Source organism: Podarcis pityusensis (genome assembly GCF_964106645.2).
Source record: "Podarcis pityusensis genome assembly, chromosome: 16".
Taxonomy (NCBI): domain Eukaryota; kingdom Metazoa; phylum Chordata; class Lepidosauria; order Squamata; family Lacertidae; genus Podarcis; species Podarcis pityusensis.
In genome coordinates, this window is record NC_138041.1 from 34,873,744 (window position 1) to 34,891,801 (window position 18,058).

The following is an 18,058-nucleotide window of genomic DNA, read 5'->3' on the forward strand; positions in this document are numbered from 1 at the left end:
AGCCAGGATTCTGGTCTCAATGAATTGGAAGAGTAAAAGTACACCTACAAAGTCAGAATGGCAGGTAAAAATGACAGAATACATCCAACTGGCAAGAATGATGGGAAGAGTTAGAGGGTACTCAATGCAGAGGGTGAATACAGAATGGATAGTATTTAAAGAATATTTGAAAAACTACTATGATAGCAAAAATCTCCTGGCAGACCTTGAATGATTCTTGTAATGTATAGATAATAAACTAAAGAATTTTTCTCTGAAGGAAATTAAGGAAACAAAGTACAGTAACATGATACTGTGTAAAAAGAAAAACAAATGAGATTCATTTTTTTGAGAACAATCCGAAGTTTATTTTATCTTCCTTATCTTTATTCTTTCTTTTCTTTCTTTTTTTCCTTCTCTATTTTTCATTGTTGTTGTTTTTTCTTTTTTATGTGTAGTGTACATGCATAAATTGTAACATGGTAAATTGCTGTGTAAATATGTGTTGAATGTTTAATAGATAGATGATAGATGATAGATAGATAGATAGATAGATAGATAGATAGATAGATAGATAGATGAACCGGGGCAGCATCATGGGTTGGCATCGCTGGGCATTTGCTGTGGTCCATAGTCCTGCAGGGGTCCCTCTGCTGCTGCTCCTCCTACCTTGCTGTCACTGCCTATTCAGCTATTCTATCCAACAGGCAGCGACCTGAAAAAAGGAAAAGGAAATCGCTTTGCAGTCTTCAGCCTCATCTACACCTGGGCCAGCCCACCCATGAGACAGGGTGAGGTTGTCGCCTCGGGCGGCACAAGTGACAGAGGCTGCAGATGAGGCCTCCAAAAAGGCTGCTGCAGATATCGAGTGAATCCAGAAAATGACTGGAGTGAAAGGAGAGTAAAGTTAAGATAGAAGAAGAGATTAAAGAAATAATGAAATGTGTTTAAGCTAGTTGGAAAAATAAAGTAGCGTAACAAGAACAGCTGGAAGACATTCGGTGGGTGTCCGTGTGGGGTAGGTGTGTTGATATGTATAGTATAGGTAGGTATTATATAGAGTAATGTAGGTATGTTTTATGTTATGAAAATTAAGTAATGTGTTATGTACGTGTATTATGTAATTGTGTAAATGTATATGTATGTGTTTTATATGTTAACAAAAAAATTTTTAAAAAAGTCTGCTGCCACAGTAGCAGGGACAGCTGCAGTGCGCTTCTTGCAAGCCAGATCTCCCGTCACCCCAAAAACCTCTTGAAAAATAGGAGATGCTGCTGGTCTGTGTCCACACCTAGGGAGGAAATGGCAGGGGCTGCCCTTCTTTCCTGGCAGGGGTGGAGGACCCCATTTTGTGGTTTGCCTCAGGTGCCAAAATATCTTGAGCCAGCCCTGATCTGCACTATACGTACCGCTTTGAACAGCCACGGTTTCCCCCAAAACACCCTGGGAGCTGCAGCTTTGTAGTGGTTGTCAGGAGTCCCCTGTTCCCTTCCCAGAGCTACAATTTCCAGAGTGGTTTAACAGTCAATCCCTTTTCCTATATGCAGCTCAGAGGAAAGAGATCCAGGAATGTGCCTACCATCGGAAGGGTTGCAGTTCCCTGCCATCCCCACGGAGATGCTGAAGAAAACAAAGACTGGTCACCTAGAAACGAAAGAAAATATTAGATATAAATTGCTCCTGTGCCTTAAAATCGCTGCAGTACCTGATGTAAGATTGAACGGGGGGTGGGGGAGAGAAAACTCAAAACAACCTAACACAATCCTGCAAATACTGTCCCAGATTGAAAGTGCTGCCTGCCTGCCTGCCCTCCTTAACATGCAGAATAAACAGATGGGCAGTGCAAACAGAGCTTCTTCGCTACCCAGGTATCTGCAAGAGAGCTTCCTCTGCCCTCTGCATTCAGTTCTTCAAATGGGGCCCGCTTTTAGCTGAGACATAACACTGGCTCCCTGCACCCTGCAGTTTGTAAATCAGGGACAAACTACACAAGATGTCCTTCACACAATGAGCCATTGCGATAGTGGCTTTCAAAGCTTTAATGGTAGTTGCAGGGTCTCCAATTCAAATGTGGATGGGGTACAGAGTTATTATTCTGATAATATATCAAGTTTCTATCCTGTCCTTCATCTGAGGAGCACAGGGTGGTATACAATTCAGAAACACAAAAATATATACCATTGAAACAAACAAAAACAATACCCCCCCAAAAAAATTAAAAGGCCATCAATTGTTTAATCAGCCAAAGGCCTGGGAGAAGAGGAATGTTTTTGCTTGGCACCTAAGGGTGTGTAACAACAGCACCAGGCAAGTCTCCCTGGGGCATATGGCTTGTTTGCAGAAGGTTGCAGGTTCAATCCATGGCAGCTCCAGAATATCCCTTGTCTGGAGTCCTGGAGATCAGCTGTGAGTGAGTGTAAACAATGTTGAGCGAGATGAACCATGCGTCTGACTAAGGCAGTTTCCTATGGGAAGTGGGGAGGGGGTCTTCAGGCATTTCCCCATCTGTTGTGGTCCTGATCCACTTCCCCAACCTGACACTGCAAGAAAAAGCTTCCATGACAACGTGTCATGTGGTTGGGGGGTCTCACCTAATTTGGCTTTCCACAACCAATGCACTTCGTTCCTCAGGAGCAGGCTTCCTCAACCTCGGCCCTCCAGATGTTTTTGGCCTACAACTCCCATGATCCCTAGCTAGCAGGACCAGTGCTCAGGGATGATGGGAACTGTAGTCTCAAAACATCTGGAGGGTCGAGTTTGAGGAAGCCTGGCGAAGGAGGGAGCACTTCCTGCTCCTGACACCAACCCCTCCCCCCATTCCACTGGTGCAAATTCTCTTCTGCATACCCTTATTTTTTTAAAAAGAAAAGGCACGGGGGTTCCCCTCCCCACGTTCTTTATTTCTGAACAACACACTGTGTAAAGTACAACAGTGTGTGAACCTGGGGTGTGGAATTCAAAGGAGTTGGGATTGTGAGAGGAGAGAACGGGGGGGGGGGAGGAAGAATAAAAGGATTGAGTCGTATTTGAGGGAATTATGTAAGCAATGATACACGTAGGTGATCCAGTTCTGTTTGTTGAATCGACTAGTATTAAAAGTCATCTGTAAATACCTGCGCAGGCAAACCAACTGTTCTAGGAAGTATTTTCTTGGCACAGACTTTTAAACATAATCTCCTAAGGGGTGGGGACATAGCTCAGAACCACAGTGCATGCTTTGCATGCAGATGGTCCCAGGTTGAATACCTGGCGACATCTCCATTTAAAAGCAGCCTGCGGCAGATAATGGGAATGAACTTCTTTCCTGAGACACCCTGGAGAGACACTGTCGGTTAGGGTAGACAATACAGGGCTGGATGGATAAATACCCTGACCCAGTGGCAGCTGGTGCCCACTGGGGCTGGTGGGATGGAATGCAGGAAGCCCAAACAGCAAGCGGAACCAGAGCCAATGACAGGCAAAGTCAACGAGTCCAAATGTTGCCCACCCCCCTCCTCCTCCCTAAGCAAGCAATCCTGAAGCTAAGCAGGAGGAAACTGACAAGCAGTTCCGCCTCTGGGGACCAGTTGCGTGCCTTCCAACACAATGGTCTGGAAGACCACCTTCTGAGTCTGCACTCCCATGTGAGTCAAGTGCCCCACACCAGATCATGGCCCCAAAATAAGGGTTTTTATCTGGGCACAGAACCCCAAAACCTGTGTTTTTGGGTGCTGTGCCCAAAAGCGCACGAGATTGTGGCAGCCATTTTGGACACTGTCCACTCACGGGGGGAAAACAGGATGATCCATTTTTTTTTCCAGAACAGTTGATAAGTATGTCAGTTATAAGCAAGCAAACAGGCAGGTGTGGGCTAGCTGAGAGACTGGAGCTGATGGGAAAGTTCCTTGTCCACTCTAATGAACCAGCCTCCGCTGGCCTGACCTGATGTGTGTTATCTGTCTCATGAATAAAAATCATTAAAAGGCCATGTACAGTAACTACCGTATGATCAATACGGATGCCTTCTCTTTTCCACTTTGGAGGTGTCAATCACCTCTTGCCAATCTTAAAGTTTGGTGCTTTATCGGCAATGGAACAATCTATGGCAGCCCAGCCCAGCTTGGTGCCTTCCAGAAATTATTGTATTATGACTCCCATCATCCCTGACCATCAATCATGCTGGCTGAACTGGTTGGCTTGATTGATATCTGGTGGGAGTTTGAGTCCAAGATTTCTGGAGGGTACCATGCTGTGGATGGCTGATTTGCATTCAACATGCACTCATTATATAAAAGGACGTCACATAGAGGAGGGAGAAAGGTTGTTTTCTGCTGCTCCAGAGAAGCGGACACGGAGCAATGGATCCAAACTACAAGAAAGAAGATTCCACCTAAACATTAGGAAGAACTTCCTGACAGTAAGAGCTGTTCGACAGTGGAATTTGCTGCCAAGGAGTGTGGTGGAGTCTCCTTCTTTGGAGGTCTTTAAGCAGAGGCTTGACAACCATATGTCAGGAGTGCTCTGATGGTGTTTCCTGCTTGGCAGGAGGTTGGACTCGATGGCCCTTGTGGTCTCTTCCGACTCTATGATTCTATGATTCTGATTCTATTATCTTTTTGCAACATGCAACATTCTCACTTTGTCTAGAGCTTGCAAAGCCCTAGTTAATGGGGAAGGGACTTCCCCTGCAAGGTCATAGAGAACATTGGTACATCTCTTCTGGATTGCATGCAATCTTTTCTGGGAGGAAAAAACCCACCATTTCCACTTACCTACAGCAGCAGTAAAATACTGCTCAATCTCATTGGCCGTGAGCACTCTTTCCCATATGATAAATTCATCAAAAGCCCCATTGACGTAACGCTTAGCCTGGTCACCCTCTGACCCTGTCAACATGTTTGAATTAGAGTCATCGTAGCTGTAGAAAGGTGTCCCCTTTGGATCAGTGGTATTTAAGGTTCCATTGACGTAGACTTTCAAGCCATCTTCAGATTTCCAGGTAAATAGAACATGAGTCCATTGGGGACCTGAATGAAAAGCACAGAAAACTAGTGCAAACACCATGACTCTATAAACCCATTTAAGAACACAAGAAGAGCCTTGCTGGATCAGCCCCAAATCCCTACAGCAATCTGTTTTCCACAGTGCCCAACCAGATGGCTATGGGAAGCCCATAAACAAGGTGTGAGGAGTGACTGGTCTTCTGAGACATGTAGATATCTGGTCTTCAGGATAGTAGATTGCCCTCATGACTAGTAGCCATTGATAGCCTTACCCTCCATGAATGGGACTACTCAAATTCATTTCCCTCTACTCAAATAGATTCCCTCTCATTGTTAGGTTTCTATCTGCTGGATCTTCAGGCTCCATAACGCTATTGTGTAGGTTGGGAGATGATGGGCTTCTGCAAATTGTAACTGCTATGCATGTAATGGGGGGAGGGGAATATATTTTCTCAGTATAGCACCGTGTTTGTTTATCCCCACCCCCTTTAAAGCCATTCACACTAGAAGCTATCACAAATGGTATCAATGAGTAATTGAATGATGCAATTCATTATGTGAAGAAGCAGTCTATTTTGTCTTTCCTAGATCTTCACCAGGAGGAATTAATGGACTAATTAATGGACTAATTCACCAGGAGGAATTAGTCAATTCCAATGGGTCTGCTCTGAGTCAAACTAACATTGGATGCAACCCTAAGTTTCTAGCCTGTATGGCATTGCCTCGTGAATTCTCAGAAGCTGAGTAAGATTTCTAGTGCTCATGAGGGTGGGGTTTCAGTACTCTACATCATGAATAGTGGAACTAGAATTGTGCAGATAAGCACAATTATTCAACTTTGCATCCTTTATGCAATTTTGGCAGGATACAGAACCCAGCTTTTCTCAATGCATAATTCTGGCAAACGTAAGCGCCGACATCCCAAATAATAGCTGCATAATGGAAGGGTGAAGTTCAAGAGATGTCGCTTTTTTCCATCACAATGCAATGGGGAGGAAAGGATCTATACTTTCAGTACTCTCTTCCCTGCTAGGCAGTTGTTAAAGGCAGAAGAGTTCACCTTTTAACACCCTTTGAATGTGACCTTTTAATGCAAAAATACATTTACTATGGTTCATCACTAAATTTCAATGAATCCATACAGACCTGAAAAATCCAAATTTACCTGGCGGAATGAAATCGGCTTCCCACTTCTTTGAAATCTGATGGTTAAAGAGCTCTATAGACCCTTTGCTTTCACTGAAGTAGACTTTAAATCCACTGGAAAGTACCTGATCCCCATATGCAGGAGGGGGCTTAGTCTGCTGCTCCTGAGTCTTCCAGAAAAAAGAGAAGGTTACACCTAAAGAATGGCAAAAAGAACATGAATTGTCTGTGAGAAGATAGACGTGGAACTGAAGTTCATCAGAACAGAGGTGGGTACAGCCTGGCTTGAGCAGGGCACACCTCAGTTGTGCTTCCACTTTGGCTAATCTACTTTATTTACATATAAACACACACGGAGCACTGCAACATGGCTCCCTCTCTCTCTAGCATCAGACAGCAGAGAGATAAATAACAAAGGACAATAGTCCCACTTCACAGAACACAGTAACACAGACATCCTTTCTCCGTCACTTCCCACTCTGTGGAGTCAAAACACATACCGTCATGAGATAGACAAAAATCCCATGACTGCAATCACGGAGCAGAAATTCTAACATCTACTGCAACTAGGTGGCTCCTCCCTCATTCTGCAATCCTGCCTAATTACCTCCTCCTGTCTCTCCACACTCTCCCCCTCTGTCAGCAATGGGACGCAGCTGACATTGGGTAGAGTGGGGCAGCCACTGCAGACAGCAGATGTTGGAGAGGGAGGGGCAGAGAGCAGTTTCGGTTTCTCCCAGTTTCTCATTTTCTCAGTCTTAAATTCAGATTTTCACATTGCCAAACCAGTTTGCAATAATAATAATAATAATAATAATAATAATAATAATAATAAGGTCCTCATGAAAATGAGCCCCAGTCAGCACGGCCAGAGGTCAGGGATGATGAGATCTATAGCCCATTGGCATTTGGGAGACACTACATTGATTGGATCAAGATGAGTTCTGGGGTCATCATCAATTTATTAATCACCTTATATAGAATAGTCTCAGGGCAATGTATCATTTTGAAAAGCAACAAATAAATAAATAAAGCACGTGCAGAACAGCAGATACATTTAAAACTAAACTAGAAAGAATGAAACTCATGGCAAAGGCCCACTAAAAGCTGGGGAAGCTTCTCAGAACACAAATGCCTTCATTTGTTTCCAGAAAGAGCGAATAGTGGACAAAGACTCTATTCCACAAAAATGTATAACTGTAAGGGGACCATAAGGTTAATCTAGTCCAACCCCTTCCGATGCAGGAATCTTTTGCCCAATGTGGGGCTCAAACCCACAACCCTCAGATTAAGGGTCTCAGGCTTTACCGACTGAGCTAGGGACAGCCACGTTAAAAGCCCTGCTCTGAGTTGCTGTGGCTTCTGCGCTCTTTGGAATTTGCAGGAGAAACTTTGCCACAGACCACAGCAATCCACTGGGTGCATGAGGGACAAGGCAATCTCTCAAGTGTTGCCTCTGCAACCTTTCCTAAACCAAGGGGCTAGGACTGCATCCACCAGGCAAACGCCCGGTCACTGATATTCCCTGCTTTCCGCTCCAGTCCTTTCCGCAAGGGGGAAATGTGTGGTTTTGCTAGCATTGTTGATTATTATTTTAGGCCTGCTGAGTTTGGTATTTCTGTTGGTGGAGGGAAGCATGTCGTCAGGCTCAGAATGGAAGGTTGCCAAGCTGAGCTACAGTTGTGGTCCTCCCCGTTCTCCAGGAATTTCAGCTCCAAGTCTGACTGACTAAGCTCTCCCTTGTTTACACCCTACATTGATAGGACAACAGTCTGAAGAGTTGAGTTTTGTGAAAACGTCTCTTCCCTTTTGCCAAACCATCTAAATGTCAGTCACTGTCAGTGGGAGGGGTGGGGGATAAGCAGGGACGGGTGCATCCGTCCATTTTATAGGAATTGGTGAATCTATTAATTTCAGTTCTTTCAGCTTCTCATTTCTCCAATGTTTAAATTCATTCTTCTGCATTTCTGCAGCAATTTTCTTTCTTTTCTTTTTTAAAATCCTCCTAAAAATTCTTCATCATTTTAGTGTGACTTTCTCCTAATAAACACATTTTTGTATGCAGTCTTTATTACTGTACACATTCAATTTCTCTGATACAATGCATTTTTGTAAGTTTTCTCCCACTAATATATTCCTATTTATGCACACTTCCCCCTAAAATTTCCATTTTTGTAAACACCGTTTGATTCAAGAACTGCATTGCAAAATTCAGGTAAATGCAGTATGCACATTTTGAACAACAACTGTTTGCATACATGTTTCAGAATGCTCAGATTAGCTAGATATGCCTTCAAATGCAAGATGAATAAAATCCCCGCCCCCAATCCCTAGAGAAGGGGGAGCTTTTGCGCACCCCAGACAAGGAATTCACCCTCACACATTGCTAGATTCCTGGAGCATACAAATTGCAGTTGCATTCCACACTGGAATTTAAAAAAGAAAAAGGCTACAGTCTTAAGCATGCTTGATAGACACCCAAGCATCTTCTTTTAAAATAGACAGAGTTGTTCAGGCTGTGTGCTGCCCACCTGTCTGAGGTTGGCAAGAAGAAGAAGAAGAAGAAGAAGAAGAAGAAGAAGAAGAAGAAGAAGAATTAGAATTTATTATTTGTCCCCCCTCCCCACTGACTGGGTTGGCAGCGATGTCAGGCTGCATGATATTCAGGCAAGCCAGCTGTGATGGGTTGTAGCTACCTTAGTTTGATGGTGATGAGCCAGGTGAGGTCACCAGTTCAACTCTGGTGGAGCAAGAGGCATTGAATGGAAGCATGTCAGGAGTAAACAGCATGGGGGCTCCTTTAAGGGACATTTGGGGTGTTGCATCAAGACCCCAGCCCAGTTCAGGGTTGCCCTGTTTGCCACAAACATACCAAAGTTGCAGGTATGACTGACAGTTCAGCCGTAGGCTTGAACTTCCTACCACTTCTGAAATGTTCTTCCACCATGGTTTCTCCCTGACATTTATAAGGGTGTGTGAGTTTCCCCATCTCCTTTTTCATACCATTGTTACTCGCCACACAAAGCAGTGTTTGAATGCCTTAATGATCTTGCTTGTGAGCCCTGGGAAAGCCAGTGATGGCATGATAAACATTTACCCAGTGCCATATTGTCATTAGAGAATGAACATTGCAGACCAATAGGTTTTTATTACCCAAATGGTGTGCTTGTGTGTGTAGGAGAATATTTCTTATACACACAACAAAATGTGCCGATATCCGGAAACAAATCCCTCTGGCCTGTCAAGATTAGATGAAAAGGCATCATTTCAGGAAAATGGGTTGCACAGGCTGAATCCATTGGTCTGCTGCCGCCTTTGCCCTGGTTGGAACCAACAGCTCTTTGGTTCCTCCCCTTCTGGAACCCTACATGATTGGGGTTCTAGATCATGTGGGAAGCCACCGTGAGTGGCAAAGGAGCCCCACATCACCCAGTTACATTCCATGAGATGGTGGGTATCAAGGATGGTGGCACAAGAGGTGGACCTCAGCACTCTCAGCCCCCACTTGCATGTGGGGTTTACACGTGAGCAGAACGCATGAACAGGACTTAGGTCATTTCAGAACAACTAGTAGGGACAGTGTCTGTGTGTGTGTGTGTGTGTGTGTGTGTGTAAAGCACACCAACAGAGAGGCTGTGACTCCGCCCACCGTCAGCATGCTGCCAACCAATTACTTCCAAGGGAATGGAGTCCTTGGCAGGGGAAGAAGGTTGTCTGCCTCTATCATAGCTCAATCCCCCTCAAGAGGTTGCTATGAGGTTAAAACAGAGACAAACACCTGTGTGCTAGACTCCAGAAGAAATCATGGGACATCAATTGATTCTTTTCTTTCTTTTTCTCTTTAAAGTGTTAACGACATTCTTGAAGCGAATTTTGGGGGGATTGTTCTCCTGGACTGATTGCTGACCAGAATAAACTTACCATAGATCCTTAGAGAGATTCAAGCCAAATATTGTTCCTAACCAGCAATACTTATAACTTGAGAGATCTAATGCAGTCCTAAGGGGGGGGGGGATGCTCAGCTTCTGATAGTGCTCTGAGATATGAGTCAAGAGAAGGATATTAAAATACAGGGAAAATGTCTCTGAAACTCAGTCCTTCAAGACAAACTCTTTGTGGAATTTGCTTGGGGAATTTCTGGCAGCAGTCATCTTCTTTCTTTATTTTTAGAAGCCCATACTTAAATTACAGCAAGAAAACTGCACCAATAATTCTGATAAATGTATTCGCATTTTCTAGGCAAATAATCTGGATTTTCTTTTTTCTTTCTTTTTTCAATTAAAATGGGAGGTTGCAGAAAATACACATAATTAAACCTCAAAAGAGTTGATGATGCGTGTCTCCTTTCAGCAGCTTTCTCAGGATCCTCCTCCCTTTCTCTGGGAAAAGTGTGATGCAATAAAGGAATATAATGGAGACAGTGACGACTGTGGCTTTGTACTAACCTTCAGGTTCACAGAATTCCGGGTTAACAATGCAAGAGTTCTGATGGCTTCCAAAAAGGAGGAAGGTCATTCCTTTAACATCTGGGACGCAGATGCCTTTGTTCACTATTCCTTCTACAATATCTACCAAAGGAGGGAAATTGTTTAAATGATACATTTATTTCTTTTTAATAGCCTTGTCAGTTCAAACAGCCTAGGGATACAACTCAGGCAATTTTAAATAGCTTTCTTCCTATTCCTCTCCCCTCATCCCCTTCTCTATGGGGCCTCAGACCCAATGACCACTGCAATCCATCTCACTCCTTTGCATCCTCCCAATGCTACTCAGACCCTCCCCCAAGTACTCCAGACTTAGAGCACTGCTTTAAATGTATAGTACACATGGGGCCTATCACTTTAAACACTCATGCCATTCCCCAGAGAATCACGGGAAACATAGTTTGTTAAGAGCGCTGAAAGAGACCCTCTGTTCCCCTCCCAGAGCTAAAATAACCAGAGTTCCCTGCAAAGAAGCTCTGGTTATTAAACTACTCTGGGAACTGTAGAACCAGTAAGGGGAATAAGAGGGTCTCCTAACAACTCTCAAAACAAAAGACGGTTTCCAGGATTTTTTGGAGGAAGCCATGACTGTTTCAAGTGGTGTGGTACTTTTTAAAGGCATGGTGCAGATTGGGTCTTAAGAAAGTGGGTAGTCAGTCTCTCACTTTGTTCTGAGATGGTGGAAGCTCCCGTCTCCTGAGTTCTAATAGTAGCCTGCTGGGTGGGGTGGAGTTATGGTTCTACCTTCCCCACACCAGGAGCTTACCTAGATGGAAGGGTATTGGTGAAGGAGAGCTCTCCCACTGAGCCAATCCAGTACTTCTAACCATTGCACTCAGGTACCCCCAAGCTCATTTCTGGGGAACTCACAAGGGATGGCTGTGGGCTCTGCTGTCTCTCTGCTTCTGCCCCCTGCAACTGGCAGAGCCAATAAGGGCCCTTAAACATTACATTGCAATTCATGAGCCATAGTTAAGGATTATCTGTAAAGTGCAATGTAAAACCATGGCTTGAAGAAGGTTTTAATTTACCATGGTTAAGTGCTACATGTGCGCCAAGCTAACCATGGTTGATGCAATTTCCATGTCTCTCTGCTTTCTCTTCTTTTTGAGGTGACAAGTAGATGGTATACAGTAGATCCAAGTTGAGGTATACAGTAGATGGTTTCTGGGGCAGCAGAATGCAGCTTAGCAAACCATGGTTTCACAGTATTTTTGATATTGTAACCAGAGTTAAGGCCACAACCCTTGGTTAGACCTAATCATCCTCCTGTTTTGTCTCCCCTGGACCTACTGAAGTATCATTTACTACAAGCTGAAGCATACAGTAGATCAGGCATAGGCAAACTCAGCCCTCCAGATGTTTTTGGCCTACAACTCCCATGATCCCTAGCTAACAGGACCAGTGGTCAGGGATGATGGGAATTGTAGTCCCAAAACATGTGGAGGGCCGAGTTTGCCTATGCCTTCAGTAAATGGTTTCTGGGGCAGCAGAATGCAGCTTAGCAAACCATGGTTTCACAGTATTTTTTGATATTGTAACCAGAGTTAAGGCCACAAACCATAGTTAGACCTAATCATCACCCTGTTTGGTCTCCCCTGGACTTACTGGAGTATCATTTACTGAACCTGCATACCCACAAAGAGACTCCTTTATACTCTGTTTTGAGAGGGAGAATTTCCATTTAAAACCATACAGATTTAAAATAATTTTTAAAGAAAAACAGTGCCTGCTCTAAAACCACATCTAGCTTACAGCATTATTCAGAATGGCCCGAGAGTGACAAATGCAGAAGAATCGTACTGAATCCTCACCTACAGTTGCAGAGAAGTTAGAGTAGGCAGAATCATTGGTATATACAAAAGTAGAATTATGGGAAGGAAGCACAGTGAAGTTGTGGAATCTTAAAGCTGGGTGGAACGACAAAAGACAAAAAAAAAGAGAAAAGCAACACAATGAATAAATGCAAGATGAATATGAATCAGCCAGTCTGTATCTCTCAATGTGGGGAATGAACAGTAAAGTAGTGAAAGCTCCTCCTGGGGGATTGTACCCAGATTGGGGACAGTGAGCACATTCAGCAGCAGATGGCTTGGTGGGGCAGAACTGCTTACCAGGAGAGAGAAGGGGAGGTGGCACAGAGGGTGTCGCGGTGCTAATGTACTGGCAGGCACACTCGATTGGTTCCATTCATGCATTTGCCCTGCTCCACCTGCCCTGCTGCCTCGCCCTTTGTGGAGGTAACGCTCCGCTTTGCAAAGGGAAACCTCGCACCAGCCTGTCAAGGAGCGCTATGCCTGCTTTCCCTGACCTTCTTGGCTAGAAAACAGGGTATGGTTGGGATCTGACCTAAATGACAAAGCATCTTCCAGGTCCAACCCCTGCCACATAGTGGTGCAGCAATAAAATGGCTGGCATGTTTTCAAAGCTAAGCAGGATCCAGTATGGTTTCAAATTGGATGGGAGACCACATGTTGAGATGCCTGCATTGCAGGGGGTTGGACTAGAGGAGAATTGGGATCCCTTCCAACTCTACAATTCTAGGATTCTATGATCTCTAGATAGACCTCTAGAATTGCCTGAAACCCCAGTTGTCTGCCAGTCAGTGCAGACAACACTGAACAAGTTCTAAAAACTTTGGTGTTCCCCCCAAAAGGCAACCAACACCTCATTTGTGTGGATGGGTGGTGCCATTTCGGCTAAATAAGCAATGGCTCTTGCAGCCAAGAGAGAGAATGGTACTGGCGCTTGACTCGGGAACTCCCATGTAGATCAGTGGGGGCTGATTCTCATCAAGACTGGTGAGACTGGAGGACCACAGCAGGTGGAGTCAGATCCAATGACACCCAGAGCCAGTTAAGTCTGCTTTCATTCCCATCCTCTGTTGAGTTCCACAAAGGCAACACCAAGAGCAAGGCAGAGGAGGCTAACAGCCACCAGTGGTACCCTGTGGTCTGGTTGTAAGCAGGAGGACAGGAGGACAAGGGCACAGTGAGGTTGGTGGGACAGTGCCCCACTGGCACCAATGGACCCAGACTCCACTGATTTCATAGCAAATAGCCATTTAAGTGTTACAGTAAAAATTTTACTTGCTGCTCCACTATTTCCCCCCTATGACACAGAGATACCTTGCATCAAAGTCACCTCCAAAATGTGTATATATATATATATGTATCACTTCTATCCATCTAATCTATCTATCTATGCATGTATCTAAAAAAAGCCAGTCTGGTGATGCTGGTATCTGCAGAAACAAGCAATTGAGAGATACAGACCTGGATTTACAGCCACACAAAGATTTCAACAAATGAAATGGATTAACATGAAATGCAAGCTTATGACGCTCTGAGGATTGATGAGCGGGAAACATGGAGTGAAAAAAACACAACTGCGTGGGACTTATGGCGGATGCGAAGGCTGAGGTGGGTGGGTACAAGTAAATAAAACATGAAAGACTCTTTGGCTACCGAAGGAAGAGATGCATGTAATCAGAGAGTGGTATCAAAGCAGCAATTTTGCTGCTGCGGCATCCATCAAAGGAGACCTTCTAGGACAGGGCTGGAGAGCTAGGCGGCTTCTGGGTGCTATTGGACTACAGTTCCCATCAGCCCCAAAGGTCAGGGATGGCGAGAGCTGTAGCCCAGCAACATCCAGCCAGCCACAGGTTCCGCATCCATGTCCAAGCAGGCTCCCTGCTGTTATGACTTTACACAACCAAAACAATAAATACAGCCCCATCTTATTCCTGTCTACTCAGAAATAAGGCCTATTGAGTTCAATGGCACTTGCTCCTGTGTGAGGTGTGTGTAGGTTTTGCAACCTTAGTCCTGGTTCACATATGCATGCTTCGCAGTATTAGAAACTCAGATATGTAAGCTAGGCGTCAAATGGCTCCTTAAACCGGGTTTACAGTTGCCAAAACAGAATGCCTAGCTGCCATTGGGGCGGGGGGCAGAGAGCTTGAAAGTTGTATTTTTCAATATGACTTTTTGGTTCCTGAAATTCATTACGATTGTGCAGCTAAAATATCACAGATAGAATTCCAAAGAATGCGTTGCTAGTGTGTGGAAATAGTCAAGATCCTCAGGCATGTACCTCCAGATGGTAGAGGTGTCAGGTGCCACCTTGACACCTGGGCATCTTCACAAAGTGGCCAATAAAGGTAAAAGGACCCCTGACCATTAGGTCCAGTCGTGACCGACTCTGGAGTTGCGGCGCTCATCTCGCTTTATTGGCCGAGGGAGCCAGCGTACAGCTTCCGGGTCATGTGGCCAGCATGACTAAGCCCCTTCTGGCGAACCAAAGCTGCGCACGGAAACGCCGCTTACCTTCCCGCCGGAGCGGTACCTATTTATCTACTTGCACTTTGACGTGCTTTCGAACTGCTAGGTTGGCAGGAGCAGGGACTGAGCAACGGGAGCTCACCCCGTCGCGGGGATTCGAACCGCCGACCTTCTGATCGGCAAGTCCTAGGCTCAGTGGTTTAACCCACAGCGCCACCCGCGTCCCGCCAAAAGTGGCCAATAGCCAGGTGCAAAATGTGCCTGGCACCAAGCAAATTTCAAACGCTGCATGCTCATTGTTCATTTAATCAAGGAGTAACTTGTTGCATGTCTGAATAACCCATCACAGAGTATCAGTTGCCATAAAGAAAAGTTTTAGATCATGGGAAGTTGACATAGAATCAACACATTTCATTGGAGAGGGTGGGGGTCCCTATTCATATATTCGCCTGCTACCTTCAAGGTTCAGTCTTAATGGGAGATGAAGTGGTCAAAGGACTTCTGAACTGTACCACTTCATGTGGTGGTGGTGGTGAGAGACAACTGAACACTACACATTGTATGTATTGGGTGAACAACTCCACACAGAAAATTAGCATGTCCTGAGAGGAGGTTTAGACCAGGACACAGTTCTCCCTGACATGCATCTTTTTATGAGCGTTCAACCCACACGTGCACCCTGAAGTCAAAAGTGGTTCTGTCCAAGCCTCCCTCATTGCTATTTCTGCTTCTGTGGACCAGCCTAAACGCTGGATAAATCTCGTGATGGGGTACCAAGTCAAGTGCAATTACCATGCATTTGTGAACCAGCCTGGGGTGCTTACATTCCTAATCCAAACACGAATCACAGGGAGCATCATCAGAAGGCAGAAGGCAGAAGGCATGCTTTGTGCCTATATTTACATAACACACACAAAAATCCAACCACAGTCCACAAACACAAATGAGTTTCAGTGCAGGATCTAAAGGACAGCATGAACAAAAGCCTTCTTGGGATTGGGGGATGGAGGAAGACCACTTTCAGACGTGGGGCAAACATGCATTACCCTACAGAGACCCACACACCCAATACCCTCAAACTGTGTTAATAATGCATAGCTTTATTAATACCAAGTGGTGACAGAGGCACCACTTGGTATTGCACTAATTTTTAAGCACACACAACACAGCTGGTTATCATTGCCCCTGCAAACCCATCATCAATGTTTCAGTTTGGCTCATGAGGTTGCCCACCCACCAATATTGTCTTTGAAAACATAGTTCTGTGTGGGTCACCAGCCCGCCTCTTTCCCCACCAAAGATCAATGGAGTCTGTGGTTTGAAATGCCAACAGAAAAGGTCATTTGGGTCCAAAACATTTGCTGGGCCAATTGACAAACACAAGTGGGTAGCCCACAAAGCCAGTGTTTCTCAACCTTGCTTTCTTACACTCTGAATTTCAAAAAGATTTAAATCACTCTAAAGGGATTGGGGAATCACCGTTCTTCGATCTACCTCCATTTGCGTCTCGCAACTCATGGATTCCTTCCACAGCCCCCAGAGGCCAATAATGCGATGCTTGGGCCAGGACATCAAAACCTGTCAAGAAAACACAATGTCAAGGACTGCTTTGAAGATGTCTTCCACAGGGACGCAGGGAGCGTCTTATACAAAGTCTGACCATTGAGTTCATCTAGTTCAAGTATTGTCTACACTGACCATCAGCAGCTTCCCAGGATTTAAGGCAGCGTGGTAGAGTGGTTAGAATGTCAGACTGAAACCTGGGAAACCAGGGTTCAAATCCGCCACTCCAGCCTTGAAGCTCACTGAGTGACCATTGACCAACCCCTGTCTCTCAGCCTAACCTACCCCACAGGGTTGTTGTGGGGCAAAGTGGGGAGGGGGGAGAGCCACCTGTGCCACCTTGAGCTCCTTGGAAGAAAGGTGGGAAATAAATAAACAAACCCTATCTGGAGACACCAAGATTTGAACCTGGGACCATCTGCATTCAAAGCAGATGTTCTGCCACTGAGCTACAACCCTTCTCTTGAGCATAACGGGAATAGGATCAACTCCTCTCCAGCAAATGAAGCAAACACATATTGGTTCTCTTATTATTATTTTCCATTTCACTTCATTTATTTAATTTGTGATTCACTTCCCATGAGGCACCTCAAAGTGATTTACAGTGTACTAAAAAACATATGCAGAGCGTTTGAATAGATAAAAACCAATTAAAAGCTAATTATAGAGATGAGAACAATTTAAAAAAAAAAAAAAGCAACATCAATAACGCATATACAGTCAATTCAAATCCATTGCAGGTACCAGCTCAGATTACTGAACAAACCCAAAATCTCTACTCAGAAGGCGTTGAAAGAGGAAAGTCTTCAATGGGTCGTGAAAAGATAGTCTGAAATGAGGCAGACAGTGCAGCGTAGTGGTTAGAAAATTGCAGTAGGACCTGGGAGATCGGGGTTCAAATCCCCACCCAGCCATGAAGTGGTGACCTTGGGCCAGTCATTGCTTTTCAGCCTAACCAACCTCACAGCGTTGTTGTGGAGTTTAAATAGCAAGGGGTAGACCTGTGTTAACCACCATGAGACACTTGGGGGAAAGGTGAAGTATAAATGGGAAGGAGTTTCCAAGGGTAGGTGCTGCCACACAATGTATGTATTTATGTTTGCTTCATTCAATGAGTATACTCTGAGTAAGACTAGCACTGCATGCAATCCCATGGGGGGGGGGTAGATGTGGAAGAATGGCCTCAATCTGCAAAGAAACATCTGGAAAAGCAAACATTTAACAATTCCACCATTCTGCGCGCACGTGCACACGCAGAGAGAGAACATCTGTGGGTTTTTGTTTTCTGCTTTCTGCTTCCTACCAACAAATAAATAAGCCCCGCAGCTAATCAGTAATGTTGAGTTTCCTTAAGTGCTTTATTCAGCTGCAGATGGTCATATGCACTGAAATCAAAGTGCACAAGCTAACAAAGAACCAGCCCTCCAAGGGCTTTTGCTTCCCAGTGACAACATAGCTACAGAATACCAATGTAAGAAGAGTCTGAATCAGGCCAGGGGCCCATCTAGTCCAGCATGCTGTTGCTGCAGTGCCCAACCAAATGCCCTTGGGAAGCCCACTGTGCTGGGCCCAGGGGTTAACCCAAGCAATGCAGTCCAGGTTCCGGTCCCGAATGCAAGGA

The 18,058-nt window shown here is 44.9% G+C and overlaps 1 protein-coding gene across 2 annotated transcripts in view; it reads right to left on the bottom strand.

Moving 5' to 3' along the window:
• Positions 1-18,058, bottom strand: part of ADGRD1 (adhesion G protein-coupled receptor D1) — a 292,701-nt gene that overhangs the window by 260,357 nt on the left and 14,286 nt on the right. The window contains exons 3-8 of one of the 2 annotated variants that reach the window (XM_080985112.1): positions 16,369-16,452; positions 12,406-12,501; positions 10,553-10,675; positions 6,127-6,303; positions 4,731-4,985; positions 1,559-1,623 (exon numbers count right to left, since the gene is read on the bottom strand). In XM_080985112.1, the coding sequence (XP_080841238.1) occupies positions 1,559-1,623; positions 4,731-4,985; positions 6,127-6,303; positions 10,553-10,675; positions 12,406-12,501; positions 16,369-16,452 (800 nt within the window). The remainder of the gene's footprint in view (positions 1-1,558; positions 1,624-4,730; positions 4,986-6,126; positions 6,304-10,552; positions 10,676-12,405; positions 12,502-16,368; positions 16,453-18,058) is intronic. The other variant, XM_080985113.1, reaches the window with a different exon arrangement.